The sequence below is a fragment of the Danio rerio genome, chromosome 24 (assembly GCF_049306965.1).
Source record: "Danio rerio strain Tuebingen ecotype United States chromosome 24, GRCz12tu, whole genome shotgun sequence".
In the NCBI taxonomy this organism is placed as follows: Eukaryota; Metazoa; Chordata; class Actinopteri; order Cypriniformes; family Danionidae; genus Danio; species Danio rerio.
In genome coordinates, this window is record NC_133199.1 from 40,560,659 (window position 1) to 40,579,817 (window position 19,159).

The 19,159-nt window shown below is 36.5% G+C and overlaps 1 protein-coding gene across 1 annotated transcript; it reads right to left on the minus strand.

Moving 5' to 3' along the window:
• Nucleotides 1-4,342: 4,342 nt before the first annotated feature.
• fam171a2b (family with sequence similarity 171 member A2b) lies at nt 4,343-18,653 on the minus strand. The gene is made up of 8 exons (XM_001337519.8): nt 18,480-18,653; nt 12,530-12,757; nt 10,547-10,639; nt 9,546-9,698; nt 7,976-8,155; nt 7,572-7,685; nt 7,359-7,485; nt 4,343-6,907 (listed from the first exon to the last, which is right to left on the minus strand). The coding sequence occupies exons 1-8, from the start codon at nt 18,574-18,576 to the stop codon at nt 5,350-5,352; spliced, it is 2,550 nt and encodes an 849-aa protein (XP_001337555.2). The 5' UTR covers nt 18,577-18,653; the 3' UTR covers nt 4,343-5,349.
• Between the last annotated feature and the right edge of the window lie 506 nt (nt 18,654-19,159).

Genomic DNA, 19,159 nt, shown 5'->3' on the forward strand with positions numbered 1-19,159 from the left:
TTCATGATTAGTTCACGTTAGTATATGCATTAACTAATGAACCTTATTGTAAAGTGTTACCAAGTTAACAGGAGGATGTCACATGTGTAAAAAAGAGCATGATTCTTATAGTTTCAGTTTTATTTATAACAACAAACAAGAAATGAAGGAAAAACCCAAGAAGAAGTGGCATTTCTTTATTTCGCAGCACATGACTTTTGGACACGTCAGAAGTGAAACAGTCCATTTCACATGTGAAGATATCATGAACAAATTATAAAATTGCAAAAAGTTCAATCTGACATGATTTTAGAACAGTTAAGCCAAGCCGTTGTGCACAATGGAAACAACATCATCATAATCGGTCAAACAGAGAAATATTTACAAGGTACAGAGGGAAATGTCTTTTAGAGCACCACATCACGTGATAAATAGACAAAGGCATATCGAGATTTCCTGCGTACAGGTGATGAATTAAATATGAACACACAGAGGAGGAGAATGGCTTTGATTTCACTTTTTACAGGTTCGAGTGAAACTCATGCTGAAAAGAGTGTGCATTTAAAAAAACGGTGAAATCGTGGGTCAGTTTTTTGATAATCATAATGTATGTAAGGTTTAGGGGTTTAAGCACCTTGTATATAATACAAAACATACTAAAATCCTCTGTAACATTCAGCTTGCTCTAGGTTTTAAGCCTCTTTCGTAATGGCCAACTGTGAGTGGATAATCTTGTGCACTGTAAAAAATAATATCTGTAAAATAGGTTGATTTTTAAGCTTTTGTATTGCATTATGGGATCTTGAGCTGTCCTCCAGCAACTTTTGATGTTGAAAAGTTTGAAAAAGTGACTTTTGTTGACATTTCTAATAGTTTGAAGTGATATTTTGAAGTAAAAATGAGCAGTTTTCTTTATTTTGGGATTCATGTATTTACTTTTCCCTGTTTATTTGTGCTTATGATTTGCATTATGGGACCTTGATCTTTCTTCCAACAACTTTTAACCTTAAAAAGTTTTTAAAAAGTGACTTTTATAAACATTTTTAATAGTTTAAAGTGATATATTGTCTGTGTTGGTGTTGTATATTATGCTACAAAAACCTTGTAATAAACTGCAGTACATTTTCTGTTATTTTACACATATTTGTCTATAAATTATCATACATTATATTATTTCAAACTATTAAAATGTCAATTAAAGTCACTTTGTTAAAATGTAGAGTCGAAATTTCAACATCAAAAGTCAACAGAGCAGAGATCAACACCCCATGTTGCAATTTACAACTGTAATTAAACAAAAAACACTTTATTTGTTAAGTATCAGATCATTTTTACAGTGCAAATATGAATTACAGCACAAAAACCAGGTTATAAACTTCCAGTATTTAGTTTGTCATTTAATTATGCATTAAAATTTACGTTTAAATTTTTATTTAATACACTAAAATGCCTATAAAAGTCACTTTCCTAAACTGCGGAGTTGAATTTTCAACATCAAAAGTCAACAGAGCAAAAATCAATGCAATTCATAACCTTAAATAAATAACAATAATCATTTGAAACCTGTCGAATAACAAATATATATATATATATATATATATATATATATATATGTATGTACTTTTTACAATGTACTTAAAGTTCCAGTCAAATTTGTATTTAAAATAAGGAAGTGATGGTTGCAAAGCAAATGACATGCATATGAGACATGTAGCAACAGCGGTGTCATTTCCAGCAAGTTGACAGTCATTACAGGAGACAGCATTAATCAGCGGTCTACATGTGATTGGCACCAGATCAGCATGAGCAGAGCTATTTTAGTAAAAGTCTCTTTGAATCATGTTTGATAGTCTTCAAGTTGCTCTTGGGTGTCTATTCTCAATAAGGTACCCTGTATATCTGTTGCTTTAACAATTACACATGTGCTTGTTTTGATGACGGGTCAAATAATGCTGAATTCGTGTACAAAATTGTAAAATAGAAAAGTAGCAATTAAAAGTGTCTTGCTTTTAACATTTGAATGGCTTATAAAAATGATCCCAAGTCAGACTTCTTTCACAGTCAATGCAAGTTACAGATTGTATGAATAATAACAGCGCTGGAACATTTTTGACGGGCCAAACACTGGCCTGTAAACTGTATCTTATTTCTAACTGGCATTTTAAATTTTGGCAAATTTCTATACATTAGGCACACTGTAAAAAATGATTAGTTGACTTAAGATAAGTAAGTCAGCTTGTTATTTTAAAAGCAATAATTGACTTTACTTACGATAAGTAAATAACCTGTTACTTTTAAAACGATTAGTTGACTTTACTTAAAAAAGTGAGTAAACCTGTTGCTTTAAATCAATTAGTACACTTTATTCAAGATCAATACAGTAAGTAAACCTGTTGCTTTAAAAAATATATAAGTTAAGAGTAAACCTGTTGCTTTAAAAGCGATTAGTTGACTTTACTTAAGATAAGTGAGTAAACCTGTTGCTTTTAAAACGATTAGTTGACTTTACTTTAGATAAGTAGGTAAACCTGTTGCTTTAAAAGCAATTAGTTGACTTTACTTAAGATAAGTGACTAAACCTGTTGCTTTTAAAACGATTAGTTGACTTTACTTAAAATAAGTGAGCAGACCTGCTGCTTTAAAAGTGATTAATTGACTTTACTTAAGATAAGTGAGTAAACCTGTTGCTTTTAAAACGATTAGTTGACTTTACTTTAGATAAGTAGGTAAACCTGTTGCTTTAAAAGCAATTAGTTGACTTTACTTAATATAAGTAAATAAATCTGCTCTTTTAAAACGATTAGTTGACTTTACTTAAAATGAGTAAACCTGTTGCTTTTAAAAAGATTAGTTGACTTTACTTAAAATAAGTGAGCAGACCTGCTGCTTTAAAAGTGATTAATTGACTTTACTTAAGATAAGTGAGTAAACCTGTTGCTTTTAAAACGATTAGTTGACTTTACTTTAGATAAGTAGGTAAACCTGTTGCTTTAAAAGCAATTAGTTGACTTTACTTAATATAAGTAAATAAACCTGCTCTTTTAAAACGATTAGTTGACTTTACTTAAAATGAGTAAACCTGTTGCTTTTAAAAAGATTAGTTGACTTTACCTTAGATAAGTAGCTAAACCTGTTTCTTTTAATATGATTAGTTGACTTTACTTTAGATAAGTAGGTAAACCTGTTGCTTTAAAAGCAACTAGTTGACTTTACTTAAAATAAGTGAGTAAACCTGCTGCTTTTAAAAACAATTAGTTGACTTTACTTAAAATAAGTGCGCAAACCTGTTGCTTTGAAAGCGTTTAGTTTGCTTGAAATAAGTGAGTGAACCTGTTGCTTTTAAAATGATTAGTTGAGTTTACCTTAGATAAGTAAGTAAACCTGTTGCTTTAAAAGCAATTAGTTGACTTTACTTAAAATAAGTGAGTAAACCTGCCGCTTTTAAAAACGATTAGTTGACTTTACTTAAAATAGATGAGTAAACCTGATGTTTTGAAAGCAAGTAGTTGACTTTACTTAAAATAAGTGAGTAAACCTGCTGCTTTTAAAAACGATTAGTTGACTTTACTTAAAATAGATGAGTAAACCTGATGTTTCGAAAGCAAGTAGTTGACTTTACTTAAAATAGGTGAGTAAACCTGCTGCTTTGAAAGTAATTAGTTGACTTAACCTAAAATAAGTGAGTGAATCTGTTGATTTAAATCTGATTAGTTGACTTTAGTTAAGTGAGTAAAATAGACGCCTTCTTAAGTAAATTTCAGTAAAAACTAAGTTAAATCAACTTAACACTTCCAAGTTACAAAAGGTTTGCTTGATTTGTCGCGTTTTAGGCAACGGCTTTTCTCACTTATTTTAAGTAAATAATCACCTTTTACAGTGCATCTACATCCACCTTCATGCTTGAATAGTGTCTATTTTCATTTGTAGGCATAAAAAAATCTATCCTATACTAGTTTTCTCATGCACATATAGACTATCATACATATACACAAAATGCTAATGGCTCTGTTTGAAATTAATGAAAAGCCCAGCTGAAAATACTGAAGCCCAAAGTATACTGATAATTTTGTTATTTTTCTTCTGATTTTTTCGACAAATTAGATACAGTTTTCAAATGCACTTTGAATAATTTTTGCACTACTTAATTTGATCACTTTGCTGTTAATATTGAACCGTGCCGTTCTAGCAAAGTCAGGAAATAAAAATGTACAAAATTAACCGGCAAAGGCAGTTTTATCAGTGATAATTTTCAAAGAGAGAAAATGCACAGACACAATAAAGACTGGCAGGCGACTGTGTTTGTGCACACTATCAAACGTATACTTTGGGCTTAACTGTGGGGAAAGTACATTCAAATCTACTATTTCACTGTCAATGCTTTTTCATTTAATTTCATTCCTCCTCAAGTGAAAACGGGCTCCACAAACATTATTTGAAACACTTTACACTTTAACGCAAGTGCTGAGTTTCAATCAATCACATCCTCAAATACTAGACTCAAGATCCGCACTTGAATGGAAAATGTGGTATAAAAAGGACAGGATTTTATAATACAATAAATTTAAAAATGCACGGTATGATGACTTCATAAATTGCTTTAACATCACATCACAAACAAATGTGAACATTAAACTTAAATGCACTGAATCTACTAATTAAGGACTAGCGGTAAAAAATCTGGAATGTTTGAAATCTGAAATTCTGGATTAGCGATGTACATTACGTATAAAATTATTATGAAAGATCGAATGAGGAACTGACATCATAATAATGAGTACTGAAGGTAAAAGAATAAGCAGAAATACCAAGGAATATACTGCATTAGAACATAAGGAAACAGGTCTCTAAAAGTTTAACATGGAGTTCTTGGTAAACATCAAGGTCTTGATCCAACTTATCGAAGTATTCGAGAAATCCATTCATTCAAAACGTTGAAGCCATTGAGAGGGAAAAGGTACTTGAGTATTTCTGATTCATTTGGAAATATTGTGTGGATGTGTTGTGCTTTATTTTAATGCACTCGCCCAGTTGTTTGGTTTCTTGCGTTCTTCCATCTGCAATGGCGTTCTCCTCACCTTAACTAGTCTTGGATTTAGTGTAATCCTTGGTGTGCAAAACACTAAGATGGTATGATGCCACCTAATTTGTGTTCTTTGACCCCTGAGATGCATTCAAATTGATCAGTGGAAGTCTGTTGTCATAGAAAGCCAAAAATAAATCCAACGGCATAACAATCTTATGTGAAATGTCCATCAAACTATAAAGACACAGATAGTCATCCTTTGAATATAGTTGAGTGAAACTTCAATTTGAACACATCTCTAGTTTGGCTAATCGGTCAAGGCAGCTGTTGGGATTGATTTTCTTGCTCTACTTCTTCGGATGAAACACCATGAGGGGGCGCTCTTCAATACGCTGCCAGGGGCTCTTCTTGTTCTCCTCCTTGTCATCAAGATCATTGTCATCTTCAGGGCTGGTAACGGAGTCACGCTGCGTTTCGCTGTTGCTACTACGTGAGCTGTTCCCCCTGCTTCGACCCCTTCTCGGCATTGAAGACCCCCTTGGCTCTTCGGGACCATCATCCAAAAGAGGCGTTAGAGGGTTTTCCAATGGCGAACTCGCCCCCATCCGACTCACCCCTCCACTTAGGTCAAGCGGGTCATGGTAGGCAGGTTTGGAGTAGTGTTTCCCTCCACCAAAGCTGCTTCCTCCATGCCCCTTACGGCTGCTTCCATGGTGCTCCTCTTTGGTCTTGCGACCAGATGCAGATTTGCGATCATGTTGGGTGTCTTGTAGACTTGCATCAATGCTTCGGTCCTTACTACTCCCAGCTGGGGCACTCAAGGTGCTTTGGGCGCTGTGGTTTCCACTGTGTGTTCCACTATGGCCGTGATCAGCACCTACGTCAATGTATGAGTGACGTACGTGAGCATTGGCGCGTCCGTCAAGAGAGATGAACCATGCCCGAGGATGCTGCTTCACCCCCAGTTCCAGAAGCTTCTTCTCTGTAAGTGCTTGCAGCTCTCCGTTCATCTGTGAAATCGTGGAGTCATTGAATAAAACTGGAATGTGGACCGGAGCTGGTGTACCACTGGAGGGCCAAACGCTGTCATCAGAGCCTGCAGGAGATGCACCTTGCTGGCCATCGGTATGTCCTGATCCTGGGGTCTGTCCTTGATGGATTTGGCTTTGAATCCCACTGCTGGTACCTTGTGAACTCTGTCCATCTCGATCTGATTGATTTGTTCCATCCTTACCTTGATCTGAGCCACCAAACTCAGAGGAGAACCTCATGTAGTGGGCTGGGATTACAAGAGTTGGTACCATAGTACGATACATGTTCTCCTTCATCTGATCTAATGAGCTGCAGAATATAATCTGACCTGGTTGTGTGTTGAGTGATGTTGGACGAGCGAGATGATCTGGCCCTTGCAAAACCTGTGAATACTCTGGAGGCTTGTCAACAAGTGGTGGGGAAGGCGGGTCGGATGTGTAGCCTCGGTTATCATTGACAACATGTCTGCGGCGATAGTCTTGATCCTTGTCGTCAGAACTGTAGTTGCGGCCGTAGTTTTCATGTAGAAGATTGCTATCCAGATTGCTTGTATCTGTAGATTGATGCACCTTCATGGGGAAACTCTCGGGATTTCTTTGGGCTCCTTTGGATTGCTTGTTCTTTGAGGAATGGCGTAGCTTATGGGCAGGAATGTGCCGGGTAAACTCATCTCGGGCACTTTTGAAGGCATGGGATGGGGATCCCTCGGATTTATTGGCGTCCAAGTTGCCATTGGAGGCAGCAGATTCAACATGGCCTCCGCAGATGAGGTTCAAGTGGGACGTGGAGGTGCCTTGGTCCTTCCTGGATCCATTCAAAGCAGATGGAACTTGAACCTGTTTCTGCTGCCGTCGGGGCTTCAGACACCTTCGTCTGGAAAACAGATGCTGACATTTAGCAAATCTTCAAAAGATATCTTACGATCAATCAGGCTCATTGGGAAAACATTGCTTAAGGTGACATTTGGTATGTTGGTGTTGTTTTGCTAGTTATAATGTACAGTGAGTGGAATGAAATCTACACCCCGCTCTAAATATTACCAATAGTTTAAGGAAAAGCAAAAGAGATTGGTGACCCCTGGTTTAGACCAATGGTCACCAAACTTGTTCCTGGAGGGCCAGTGTCCTTCAGATTTTAGCTCCAACCCTAATCAAACACACCTGAACAAGCTAATCAAGCTCTTACTAGGTATACTTGAAACATCCAGGCAGGTGTGTTGAGGCAAGTTGGAGCTAAACCCTGAAGGGACACCGGCCCTCCAGGACCGAGATTGGTGACCCCTGTTTTAGACAAAGACTAGGCAAGCTAGTCTACAAATACACACCTGCAGTAGTAGAGTAAGACACAGAGCAAGACTAGCACAAGCAGAGCGAGAGATCCCAGGATGGACAGCAAGAAGAAGGTGTGGTAGGCCGTGATGTCCCTCAGGCCTGGGTGAGACAAACCTGAGCCTTGTGTACAAATACAAAGCAGGATCAGCATTTTTGTGCTTGAGTCAAGATGCAAATATGTGTGTTTTTGCATTTGGGTGTATCACCTGATGAAGCTCGGAAGGCAGCGATCCAGTAGCCCAGCTGGGACGCAGTGAAGTCCCATCTTAGCTGAGATCCCTCTCGAATGATAAATCCTGTTCCATTTCGAACCCAAAGTCCTGGACATCAAAGGTTATTTCCAAAATGAGGATCTAGCAATATTTAGGCTTTAATTGTCATAATGCATTACAATTTTTGATTTGTACAATTGCATAAACGACGTCTGCTACAGTACATCTTTAAATAAACATCTTCCATTACCATGGAAGTCAATGGGTAGCATCAACCAGCATTCTTTTAAATAACTTCTTAATAACTTCGAACAGAAGAAGGAAACTCAATGAGTAAATGAATACAGGGATTTTATTATGCGTACTAAACCTTTAAGGTTTCTAAGGCGTGATTGTACCTGTCTTGGTGTCGTACATCCATACAGGTATGCTGCTGGCAGATCGTATGTGTGTATCAGACGGCAGAGGCACAGAGATGTGGACAGGCTCACTGACTTCAACAGCTCGGCCCTCGCGGTCAAACAACTGTGCACTGACTGCTGCTATCGTTGTCAGGTCCGTCCAGCCATTTTCTCCTCCTTAAATGATTACACCATCATGAACATTCACACATCAAGGCTCCCCTACATATATGCAATCTAAAAAGTCTCATGAGCATTTATTAAAGGTGCTGTATGTATGTTTTTTGACTTTTATAAAGCATTAAAATACTGTAATAAGTTTCCAGATATTTGAGAAGCATGCTAGGTGAACATACTTGTTTATCTGTTGTATAGAAACAACACTAAGGTCAGTTATTCTGCTTTGAAAATGTGCGCCAAAATGTCTGTCTTTGTTTTGGTCTCTATAACCAGCCCCCTGCCAGTATTTCAGAACCCATCGCAGCAGGCACACAACTTCATAAGACATTAAAATAAGGTTAGATTTAGGTTGTGACGTCAGGTGACCAAATTCATTGTCTAGCCAGCATCAAAGGACAACGTTATTTTAACGCCCAAAAACGACGTTAAATTACGTTGATATTTGGTTGATTTTAGGTTGTGTTGGAAGGTGACCAAAATCCAACGTCTGATAGACGTCATAGTGGTAACGTTCACACAAAGTAAAGGTGTAACATGATTAGATGTTGATATTTGGTTGATTTAAGGTTGGACGTTGAACATTAATGTCCGCCTGATGTTGGGTTCTGACGCCAACGTGATTTTCATTTCCAAACAAAATCCATCGCCCCCCACGATGTTGAGGTACAACGTCAATATGACATTATGTTAACGTCCTGCGCTTGCCCTTGAAGGACAACATTGTATTTTGTTTCAGTCATAAGGTTGCATCAATGTACGCAGGTGCAGCTGTAAACGTGACAGTAGCAGGCCTCTAAAATGAGATGAAGATTCAAAGAAATTGACATAAGGTGGTTTTAATTAGCAAATAATACAAATATGCGACAGTGATTAGCACTGTCGCATCCCGGCTGGGATAGTTGGCATTTCTGTGTGGAGTTTGCATGTTCTCCTTGTGTTGGCGTGGGTTTTCTCCACAGTCCAAGCACATGTGCTATAGGTGAATTGAATAAACTAAATTAGCTGTAGTGTATGAGTGTGTGTGAATGAGTGTTCATGGGCATTTCCCAGTACTGGGTTGCAGCTGGAAAAGCATCAGCTGTGTAAAACATATGCAGGATAAGTTGGCGGTTCATTCCACTGTGGCAACCCCTGATAAGTAAAGGGACTAACCCGAAGGAAATTGAATGAATGAATGATACAAATATTACAAAGGTAAACATTAGCTGAGCAGATAACAGTGTAAGGCCATCTGGCAACCTGCGTGTGCATCCAGTCATCATTGGGGGGGGATCAAGTGAAAAAACCCTCTCCAATATTTGGAATTTGGCCCACAATATCTAGTCAATCCTACACACTGCACCTTTAATATTAAAAATGTGCAAATATCTAGAGAGACTTTAGAGACCTGTGTTGTTTGGTTCCAGAGCGAGTGGGTAAGGGAAGGAGTTGATTTCATTCTGCTCTCTTGCTGTTGTTAAAACTGCCGTCAGTTCTGTGTAGGAGGAGTTAAACTGTAGGCTCCGCCTTGGAACCTGCAGCCACGGCTGGCTCCGCCCACCTAAAGGTTTACAGAGTAACAGAAAGTAAGTGCATTCACTTACAAGAAGTATTTGAGATTAATTAGATTGAATTTTTAAAATGATAGTTCACCCAAAAATGAAAATTCTGTCATCATTTACTCATCCTTTACTTCTTTCAAACCTTTATGAGTTTCTTTCTTCTGTAGAACACAAAGGAAGATAATTAGAAAAATGCTGAAAACGTGTAACTATTGACTTCGATGGTATTTGTTTTTCCTACTATGAAAGTCAATGGTTACAGGTTTCCAACATTCTTCAAAATATCTTCCTTTGTGTTCAACAGAAGATAGAATCTCTGATTTGGAACCACTTGAGGGAGATTAAATAATGAGTACATTTTATTTGTAGGTGAACTATCCCTTTAAGACTTGGAACTAAATAATCTTTAGTAAAAATGTCTGTTTGCATTGTGTGTGCAAGGCTTTGGTTTTCTAAGCATGACTAAATGCCATATTCATTGCAGTTCACTTCCTTTATTCTAATATGTAGTGAAATGCAATGCGTCATTGATAATAACCATACAGTGTCTGTCTTTACGGCGCACTGAATGTCCTATCATTATCTGGGAATTAGAGCAATTAGCACATTCAGATGTCAGAAGTTTTTGTGATGGAAATATAATGTGTTTCTGCTGTTGCTATGGCGACAGCTGGAGGAACCGGAGGTGTCAGTTTGACTTAAGCTTGAGTGGGTGAAAAGGCTAAGTCATGCATATGTCAACTTCCTCATATTTCATCGCACCAACTATCTTAAAGATAAATAATCCAATATTTTTCTCTCCAGATTTTCTTGGTGATAGTAAATACGGTCCCAGATGTTTACTTACTTGGGGAGCCATGAAACACCTGGATGACATCATCATATAGGATCAGTGTGCCGGGCTTCTGGGCCATCAGGTAAAGGCTGACCGAGGCATACACTAACACATGGACAGACAGACAGAGAGATTTGTTGAACAGGTATATTAACAGGTATAAATTAATAAATTAAAAAATATCAGAATAAATAAATAAATGATAGTTAATGTGACTACAGACATGTTTTTAAAAAAAGTCAGGTGAGCGGTATAAAAAAAGTCAGATTTGCAAAGTATAATTACATTTTTATTTCATTTTAACTATTATTATACTGTTTAATTGTACATATTTACTTTTAACATTGACAACATATCTAAAAATTTGATTGTGGTTGTTGAATGACTGCATTCAGTTGATTAAAAGTACATTTTCTGTACTCTTTTATTACTCGTTTCCATTTTTCTCTTTTACTGATTTTAGATTTTTTTCCTTCCTTATTGTTGAAGAACAACAACAAAAATAACGATATGTAACAATTTGTATTGTAATAGTGTTTTTTTTTTTGCAATAAAATCTTTTTTTAACATAAATAATCAATGTAATTTTAATATAATTAATATAATTGTAATATAATTCATATGATTTTAATATAATTAATATAATTTTATGAAAAACAATTATCATTGTGAAGTGTAGAGCAAATGGGGTCGCACACCAGATGCACCAATTGGCGACGCGCCGTGCCACGCAGCGCCATGCATTTTAAAACTCTAAACATAGATTTCTATTAGGGTGTGCACACTGAATTATTTCAGGACAAGACATAAAGTTAACATTTTAACACTTGACACAAAAGGGTTTTTGCTGTTGTGGTGGTGGTTTTTTGGTGTCCATCTAAGTTTAATTTATCATTTAAATTTGTAATTTTATTGATTTATAAGCCTATAACATCTGACACTACCACTGAAAACTAGCCTTTGTGCTAATTTGGGTACATTTAAATTTTTTAGGAATGTTGATTAATGTACACTGTCCCTTTCTGTGAAATAAATTGATTGATTGATTGATTGATTTCAAGAAAAAAAATATATTCAATTAACTTCAATCCATCTTTATTTGTATAGTGCTTTTACAATGTAGATTGTGTCAAAGCAGCTTCACATAGAAGATTATAGTGAATTGAAACTTTGTCAGCATATATAAACTACCAGTCAAAAGTTTGGGGTCAGTTTTTTTTTTTTAAGAAAATTATTTTGTTCATCAAGGCGGTATTTATTCATTCATTTTCTTGTCGGCTTAGTCCCTTTATCAATCCGGGGTCGCCACAGCGGAATGAACCGCCAACTTATCCAGCACATTTTTACGCAGCGGATGCCCTTCCAGCCGCAACCCATCTCTGGGAAAGCGGCATTTATTAAATGTAAAAAAAAATGGTTAAATTGTTAAATATTTATTAAAATGTTAAATAACTGCTTTCATATTGTATGTAGTTTGAAATGAAAGGATTAATCCAGTCATTATTGCTTTTGTTAATATTACAATTAATAATAATAATAATAAAAGTAATAATAATATTCATTCATTCATTTTCTTTTCAGCTTAGTCCCTTTATTAATCAGGGGTCACTACAGCGGAATGAACCGTCAACTATTCCAGCATATGTTTTACGCAGCGGATGCCCTTCCAGCTGCAACCCATCTCTGGGAAACCTCCACACACATTCATTCACACACTTACACTATTGGCGAAGCAGTGGCACAGTAGGTAGTGCTGTCGGCTCACAGCAAGAAGGTCGCTGGTTCGAGCATACAATACATTTTTTATGATTCACTGATAGAAACAATAAACGGGAAGATTAAACAGATTTTTTTTAAACGTTATGAATAAATCATTGGAGCACTAAGACCTGAGATAAACCAACACACTTTATAAAACCCTCAAAGACTGAAAAAAAACAACAACATTCTGTCATGAAATCCTTCAGATTTTTTAGCTGTCATGTGTTCACTCACAGGGCAGACGGCTGGCGTGCCATGGCACTGAGCTGGTGAGGTAATCTCTCTGGGATGCTGTTATGATTACCCATGTTCCCGTGCGGTACGTGAAGCTGACCACCTGCACGCCGTCGCTGCCTGCACGGCTCTGCGCAAGCAGACTCTGGTTTCCATGAACAGCAAGAGCGGCGTTGGGCAAAGGTGAAAGGTCACCACCGTCAAACACCTGCACCCTCACCTGCACCTCTGACACACACAGAACAAAGCTCATATCACCAACACTTACACACTTAATTACATTCACAGTGACACGTTAATTAGCCTGTGCTGTAATTAATCCTGACTTTAACAGATGCTGGATTCCACAGATTTCATTCATGTTGTCCCAGCAAATCTTTTTTCGGCCCAACAAAAATCCTAAGAATTGTGTTGTTTCAGCTCATTTACAATTAGTAGTTTGAGCTACTTGAGTGTTTAATTGCGTATACTATACTCTAAAAGGAAAAGTGTGTATAGTAAACCTAAATCACAAGTATCTGGCTTAAAACATACTTGCTTGAAAGTAAATGCTGTAAGAAAATGTAAAGCAAAAATAACTTGTGTAAATAAATAAATTAATTAACAATCTAGTAAAAAGACAGTAAAAATTCAGGGTTCCACACAATTTCTTCATGTTGTCCCAACTCAAAATAAGTTAACTTAAGTGTTTTCAAAAATTTAATTTAAATTCACTTTAAATGGGTGACGCCAGGCGTTGCCGAACTGCACTGTGTATCTGTCGGAGGTGCTTCAGAGGCGTTGCTCGCTGCAGAAGTTGGGTCTAGCTCAACTTTTCAAGCGCTGACGGAAGTGTCAGCCAATCAGATCGCTGTATGCAAATGCATCACATAAATAGCCTATCCGCTTGTTAAGTGTGACGTCACGCAAAGCGGCTTCCGGGTCCAAGCGCTCTATTCAACTGAATGGGGAGACTCATGAAATGGTAATAATAAACGTTTACAAAGTGATTTAATGCTTTCGAAAATCACGAGGGCAGTATATATGTCCATGCCTAATATCCGATGGCCAGAAAGTGATTAATTTTTTGTAAATTGTAAAATTTTCTGTATTTGTTATGCAGCAAGCACAGAGATTGTTGTGTACACTATGACTTTATGTAAAATTAACTTTAATGTTTGATAGGAATAAAACGTGATCATAAACGAATGATTTCTCCACTCAAATGAATGGCAGCTTGGACCCGGAAACAGTATTACATACGTCACAAACACGTCATCACTTAACAAGCGGATTGCTGACTGAATTTCATTGGCCGACGCTGCTGTGACGATCGCTTCAGCCTCAACTTCAGACACGCCTTCAGTCAAGCGTTGATGCTGAAGCCACGTGTGAATGGGGCGTAAATGTATGGGCCCTTAGAGTCGTGGAGGGGATAGGTGGGGATGTTGGAAGTTGTTGTTGATGAAAGTGAGTCGAGGGATGGGGAGTTGGTTCAGTAGGCTCCTCATAATGTCTCTGGGGCCACCCTAAATGAATGGGCCCCTAGAATCGTCCCAACTCTCCCAACCCAACCACACCCACCCCCCAGCGGCTCCCTTGTATAAAACAATTACGCTTTAAAAAAAAAAAAACTCAAGAATTGTGTTGATTCAGCTAATTTTAAGGTTGTAGTTTGAACAAACAGCAAAAACAGTTTTGTGTAATTGAGTATATTATGAGTATATTGTTGAGTATATTATATTTATTATTATACAAGCATCTGGCTCAAAACATACTTGCTTGAAAGTAAATGCTGTAAATGTAAAGCAAACGTAATTCATGTAAATACACTCTAAAAAATATTGTTTAGACAAAACAAAAAAAATGAATGCAACAGTTTGCATTAATATATTCAAGTTACGACAACATCTGACAAAATGAGGTTCAGACAACAAACTTTATTTTGTTAGCCAAATCTTTTCCTCTTCAATCAGAGGCATTTTTACTTAGCATAAACTCCATTTTTTTAAGTTGAGAACTCAAAAAAATAAGTTGTTTCAAATAGTTTTTTTTAATTAAAATTGAAAACAAATCCAGTGTTATGTGCGTAATTGCATTTTTTTTAAGTTTAGAACCTCAAATAAATTAAGTAGCTGTAATTGTTTAATTTAATTTTATTTTTTTGGCAAATTTACTGTTCATGCTTGTATGAAATACATTTCACAACAGCATTTTTGTTTTTCAGTAATTTTTTTTTTTTTATAAAACAGGTTTTTATTGTTTTACAAAACAAAAACATGTAGTGTTCCATATTATCAGTATAAAAAACAGCAAAAAACATCAGTGTGTGGAAAAATACAAAACAACTCCATTAACGTGGAAAAATTGAGTTATCAACCCAATTTCTTTGGGTTGCTACAAGTTAAATATTGTTTAAAAGTAATTGACATTTTTGTTTACTTTTAAATTAGCCGAATTTTTAAATTGATGTAATTTTCAATATTTTCCTGTTTTGAAAACTTAATAAAATTATTCTGGAAATTTAAAAGTTTTAATCTAATCAGCATTTTAGAATTTTTAAAGTTACAATAATGTATTAAACTATGTAGTGGTAACAGACCTCTTGAGTTATTTTTTAGAGTGTAATTGAATAAAAATAATAAGCTAGAAAAAAATAATAACGAAGCGAAATACATATAAACATCTCTATTTCATCAGGTTTATTATATTCTAAAATGCATATAGATTTGTCTTTTAAATGACGATAATTTGGCCGACACGGTGGGGCAATGGGAAGCACAAGTGCCTCACAGCAAGAAGACTCTACTGATGAAAAATTTAATCTTGGATGGCCTGAGCGAGAGTAAATTCATTTTTAGTAGAACTTTCCCTTTAACCAGCACTTCAGTGAAGCGCAAACACCCCCAAGATGATGCTTAAGCACATTATTTAGGCAAAATTACCCAAGTATTACACCCCTGTGTGAATTCGAGCACAGATTTCCACGGCTCCCATAAAAACAAGAGGTATATCTGTCATATCGCATTCAACAACAGCATGCAAAAATCATAAATAAACACTTTTGCTTTTAGCCAGCCCTTTGAACATCTCAAGTCTGCCTAAATTAACAAGCACACATGAAGCTATTTTGATGTGCTACTTTTTCTGTGCATGCAATACATTCATAACATCAGGTAATGAATTTATAGAGGCCAAAAATTTAGTAATGTACATATTACATATTGATTCCAATCTACAGTATTAGCCACGCAATGTGAATTGATAAGTACGGTAATTTAGCAAAATTACCCATGTGTTTTACACATCTGTGGATTCAGGCACAAATTTGCTCTGCTCTCATAAAAACACGAGGTGTATCTGTTATATCGCATCCCACAACAGCATGCAGAAGTCATAAATAAGCACTTTTATTTTTCAACACGACCCCTTTAAATCTCAAATTTGCATAACTGCAGGCACACAAAAAGCTCTTTTGATTTACGTGCATGCATTACATACATAACATCAGGTAGTTAATTTATAGTGGCCAATATTTTAGAAATGCACATATTGATTCCAGTCTATTAATCCAAAGGAATAAGTACAGTAATTAAGCTATATTACCTAAGTATTTTACACCCCTGTGGATTCGGGCACAAATTTGCTCGGCTCTCACAGCGTGTATCTGTCATATGGCATCCAACAACAGCATGCAGAAGTCATCGACAAGCACTTTTTTAATGCAGGACCCCTTTGAAACTCAAATTCGCATAACTGCAGGCACACAAAAAGCTATTTTGATTTTGGTGCATGCAATACACTCATACCATCAGGTAGTCAATTTATAGAGGCCAATATTTTAGTATTAATTTACATGCATGTATTGATTCCTATTCGCTATGCGAATGGTGAAGTACAGCAATCAGGCAAAGTATACCTAAGTATTTTACACCCCTGTGGATTCGTCCACAGATTTGCTTGACTCTCATAAAAACAACACAAGGTATAGGCCCTATATTTGTCATATCACATCCAATAATAGCAACAACAGCATGCAGAAGTCATAAATAAGCACCTTTTGTTCAACACGACCCCTTTAAATCTCTTATTCAGATAACTGCAGGCACACAAAAAGCTATTTTGATGTAAGTGCATGCAGTACATTCATAACATCAGGTAGTTAATTTATACACTGAAAAACATTGAGTTATTTATTTAACCCAATGGTTGAGGTAAACATATTTAGTTCTACCAAAATTTTAAAAAAAAACAGTTGAGTTATGGTATGTGGTGCTTTGTTGAGTTATTTTTAACCTTTATTTGGTTATTTATTTAATAACCCGAGCAGTTGGGTGTAAAATTGAGATTTTAGCAGTCAACTGATTTAACTGACACAAAACAGCTGTATTAATGTGTGTGCGTAATGTTGTTTTTGCGTTATAAAGTTTATTTAAGCTCTAACGCAATAATATTGTTAATTTTTTTAAATCAAATTACCTCTCCATGTCATGGTTTTTATATCCGTTTACCGTCTTTTAGAACCGTTTGTATGTGGTTAAGATGTATTGTACTTAGTGGACACTGAGTGAAGCGTGCTGCAGCTGCTGGGCAGTCTCTACAGCACACAGAGCTCCATATTCTGCTCCATCAACACAGGATTTTCTGCTCGCACAGTTTATAACCGTCTGTACATTGCTCTGTTTCTTTATTGTTTGTGATTCTTAATGTTAACAAAAGTGTCCGGAACTAAAATGTAATGGAAATCAAGCATTTACAATGCTTTTGAATACTGTGTGTTATTTATTTACTCCGCTTCAATTGTAAAATTAATAGTAATACTTCAATAGTATTACCAGAATCCAAGGGCGTAGAATTGGCATGGACGGACGGGACATGTCCCCACCAATAACCACCAATTACTGAAATGTCCCCACCAATAATTTAAACGCCTTCAAAATAAAATAATGCTCTGTCAACCCTTAGTAACCTAGATGTGCTTAAAGGGTTTACTATTATTTATAATACTGTATAAACAATAGGGATAAACTGTTAAATTGAGTCACATACCTCTCTAAATTTCTGTACATTCATACCCCTCCAAAGCCAGATCACAGTAAAATCATGTAAATTGACTTTTGCAGCATAGGACTTGCCTTAGTAATTGTTGTTTTATATTATTAAGTGTTTAAATGTTTTTAAAAGCACAAAAATGAATTTGTGCCATTCAATACATGTGCTCTAGGGATGTACGTCCCCACCAATATCAAGAGCAAATCTACGCCCTTGCCAGAATGGGAAAAAAATAACATTTAATTAGAATAACCCAATGCATTGGATTAGATTATATAACCCAGTGCATTGGGTTAAATAACATGGGAAGGTACTAGTTGGATTATATGTTGAGGTATTTTTAACCCAGCTATTTTAACAGAGTGGAGGCCAATATTTTAGTAATGTACAGTTCATGCACGTGTTGTTTACAGTCTATTAGCCATGCAATGAATTAATAAGTACAGTGATTAAGCAAAATTACCCAAGTATTTCATATCCTTGTGTGGATTCTGGCACCGATTTGCTCGTCTCATAAAAACACGAGGCATGTCATATCGCATCCAACAATAGCATGCAGAAGTCATCACTTTTGCTTTTACCCAGCCCTTAGATTTCTCAGATTTGCACAAACTTAGCTATTTGGATGTGCTATTTTTCATGCATGTATTACATTCATAACATCCGATAGTGAATTTATAGAGGCCAATATTTCAGTGATACAGCAGATGCGCGTATTGTTTACAGTCTATTAGCCACGCGATGCGAATATTCGTCCGATGATGTCAGCAATTATGAATCGTGAATCGACTAATGCATGTTTTGTTTTGTTTTTTGTCATCATATTTTAGTAGGATGGCTCGATGTTTTTGTGAAGCAGGCCAACACCACTCCCTCATCCATCCACACCGCGATGCGCCTCTTTCTTCTCTATACTCACCCACAGCTTCTCTCTCGGGGAGCGATTTGCCGGCTGTGCCTTTAAAAACGGACAGAATGAGGAAGAAGAGAAAACGAGAGACGAGAAAAGATGGCATCTTCAAAGCTACATCGCCGTTTCCAGCTCGTCAGCCATATGTGTGTGTTTTTTCAGACATGGTTGCCAGCATCCTCCAGTGTGATGCGGGGATGCTGCGCTGATTGCCGCTCATTGTCAGCTGAGGGAGAAACAGCGGCCTCGCGCGGCCAGACCCAGAGGTGCGCTTATATTTATATATAATATACAATGCTCAGCATAATTGAGTACAGCCCATTTTGAAAATAAATCCTTTTATCCATTTCTCAGGGAATTTAGGCAGTGTATTTGGTGCATTTAAACAAAATAGATTTATTAAACAGATATATTTATTAAAATAATATTTAAGTCACCAAACATGTTTAGAAATTAAAAGATAATACAATTAAATTACACCTACAAATAAAAATATAGATATTTTTTGCTTCTCTTGATTGTTCCTCTTTTTTTAAAATGTGTATGTAATACTTTTCTTTTGGCAACGCAGTGGCGCAGTAGGTAGTGCTGTCGCCTCACAGCAAGAAGGTCGCTGGTTTGAGCCTCGGCTAGGTCAGTTGGGAATTCTGTGTGGAGTTTGCATGTTCTTTTTGCGTTCGCATGGGTTT

Bases quoted from the DNA above. Each gene is read 5' to 3' on its own strand.
- fam171a2b (XM_001337519.8), bottom strand. From the start codon at position 18,576: ATGCCATCTTTTCTCGTCTCTCGTTTTCTCTTCTTCCTCATTCTGTCC. The intron at 10,640-12,529 runs GTGAGTGAACAC...TCCATGTGTTAG, and splicing joins GCACGCCAGCCGTCTGCCCT to TGTATGCCTCGGTCAGCCTT. The intron at 6,908-7,358 runs GTGTGTATTTGT...TCTGTTTTCCAG, and splicing joins GTCTTACTCTACTACTGCAG to ACGAAGGTGTCTGAAGCCCC.